We start from the raw sequence: 2,646 nt of genomic DNA on the forward strand, positions 1-2,646 counted from the left end.
TTAAATGTTGGGTCTAAATTTAACAATTAAAAAGTTAAATTACACAAACACACAAATTTAAGTTATAAAAAACTTAACTGCAAAGACCGTAAAAAATACAAAAAAGAATTTAAATGCACGATACCGTAGCTGTACGGGTATGAAGTCCTAAAGTCCACAAAACTTGCTTGGATTCTTCCACTTGAATCTACAAGCACAGATGGATTGTCTTTAATCTTCTTTCTTGCCAATGAATGTCAAAGTTATTTTTCCTCAGTACCAAACTGAGAAGAAATGTCTTTACTTTTCCTTGCTTCTGTAAGAGTGTAGACTACCAACCAACAAATCTTCTTTTATTATTTCTTGTACTTCTAAGTAGTTCTTCTGCACTAGCTGACAACAAACACGTCTTTTATTTTTTTATGGTCACAGCGGTAAACCATAATCTCTTCGTGGGAAAATTGTAACATAAGATTCCCGAATCCGTTCGTCTGTATGTATCGACCGAAAAAGAAACACTCCTTGAAACGTCTATTCAATAAGTGTATTCCTGTAAAATTAGCCCGCGGCTATCGAAATCGAGATGCAACGCCGTACACCTCTAAAAACTGTCACTACGATTACTCAGATTACTTGGATAAAAGACGGAACTTTTGTCCAGTTAGCAAGCACTAAGCAAACAGTTAAATGTGCGGCCAACTTTCAAACAATCATTTTACGAATGACCAGAATAGATAGCAATATCTCAAACTCACATATGCAGTACTGTGACGCCATAATGAAAGACAATTATGAAGTCATTCAAACAGGTGTTTAAAGCTGATATAATATTTCCTGTTTAAACAGGTTTCAAACTGAAACAGGCCCAAACAGGTCCAAACAGGTTTGACACAAGTCTTATGAACGATGGTGCAATTTTGGCACATTTTCTAGCAACTTCCATGACGTAATATTCAGTAGACTTGAACGGTTTTTTATATGACGTTTGATTAGGTGAACCATTGTCTGGAACAGCATGCTCCTCCCAAGGGTTATCAGTCACAAGCCAGTTCTTCAAGCCTCCACTGCAATACCAACACTTTGTACGATCGAGAGTTCCAGTGTAATATAAACCAGCTTCTGCGAGGGAGAGACAAGAAGGGCTAGCGCCATGACTGAACCAAGCTCTTCCACCTCTATAAAATGTTTGTAAGCGATCTCCTACATGGCGCATAGACGGATAGCCGGGTTCTTGACATGCAAATACCTCTCGATTGTCGGTTTCACCGGTGCTCGTCATGATTTTATTTTTCTATACAGTTACTGCCTTTTATAGACTACCACCACCTTTTTTCTTTCATTTTATTTTTCAACACTTTATCAAGCGGAATAATCAAACATCACATTTCGATTTTTATCAACCTCCAACACATTATCAAACTCAGCATATACAATAACATTGATGGAATGAGCAAGGGCTTCAGCACACTTAACATCCAAACGAAGTGTGCCGTGCTTCACAAGATCAAAGTGACCACCATCACTCAAATCTGGGCTTAAATCAAAAGCAAATAGAGAATAACCCTTGGCATAATCGGAGTAGTCAATACAATTGCCCAAATCTTTAAAAAAAGATCCTGTTCCAGTGAAAAGGGTGCTGTACGAACGAACATACTGTGGTGGGTCAGAGAATTTTGGAGTTAGAGGCTTTGAAGGAATCTGTTCTCCATTCAAATACAACGATAAAAAATTGATATTGAAATGTTCAAAATGAAATGGGTTTTGATCGTAAGCACCATTATAAGCCGTATTTTTAACAAAGCCAATCACAACACGTTTCGGCATCTGACCCATGAAAACATTCTCATGCGTTGAACTCATATCTCCACGTGGAATACTAAACGTTTTAGTAACAACACGACGAATAGGATATTTCGCATTTGAAACTTGCAATGCTTTTGTATGCCCTGTGATGACAGCTGGGCTTAAATTCACTTGTCGAATAAAGAGAGATACTTCTTTTATGATAGTTTTAAACTCGGCATCAGCAGCTGCCATCAAATTGAAAGCATGTTTAGAACGAATGAGACGTAATTTCATATTAACACCACTCAGTAAATATCGGTTTTGAAAGAAAACGTCCAAATGAAGTTTTCCCAGCATTCCGACTTGACGGCTAGTGGCAGTCAAGCCTTTTCTTTTTGTGAAACCAGTGTTGTTCTGATCAAGACCCGACATGTGCGATGGGGTATCTTTACTCCACATTGATGCGGAGAGTTGAGAGTCTTTGGCAGCTGGTCCAAAGCTGAGTAATGTCTCGAGATAAGATCTATAGGGATAAGTGTTGTTTGAAGCTGTAATGAGTTTTTCATTGAGATAAAGATCCACTTGAGAAAACATTGAATGCATCCAATAATTTGTACCAGCCACAGCCGCCTGTGCGGCTATTTTCGTCCCATCTCCTTTAACGATTTGCGCTTTCACAAAAAGCATGGAATTGGACAAATCAAAATAAGTGTTTCCAGAGGAATTCACGTTAAATTCAATAGAACCGCGTTCAGATATGTTGTTTAATGGTTGAAATTCTATCCATTTTCCATCTTCAACGCTTGTTTGCGTCGGATTCACACTGAAAAGATTCAACTCTGACTTCAAGCACTCACAAGACAAAGGATGAACCAACGCCAT

The 2,646-nt window shown here is 38.2% G+C and overlaps 1 protein-coding gene across 1 annotated transcript; it reads right to left on the reverse strand.

Annotated features, from left to right (window-relative positions):
* Nucleotides 1–1,338: 1,338 nt before the first annotated feature.
* LOC145768955 (uncharacterized protein F54H12.2-like) lies at nt 1,339–2,646 on the reverse strand. Its single transcript, XM_082580556.1, has one exon. It carries the CDS (start codon nt 2,644–2,646, stop codon nt 1,339–1,341), a length of 1,308 nt encoding a protein of 435 aa, XP_082436682.1.

The sequence above is a fragment of the Aplidium turbinatum genome, chromosome 4 (genome assembly GCF_918807975.1).
Source record: "Aplidium turbinatum chromosome 4, kaAplTurb1.1, whole genome shotgun sequence".
Lineage (NCBI taxonomy): Eukaryota > Metazoa > Chordata > Ascidiacea > Aplousobranchia > Polyclinidae > Aplidium > Aplidium turbinatum.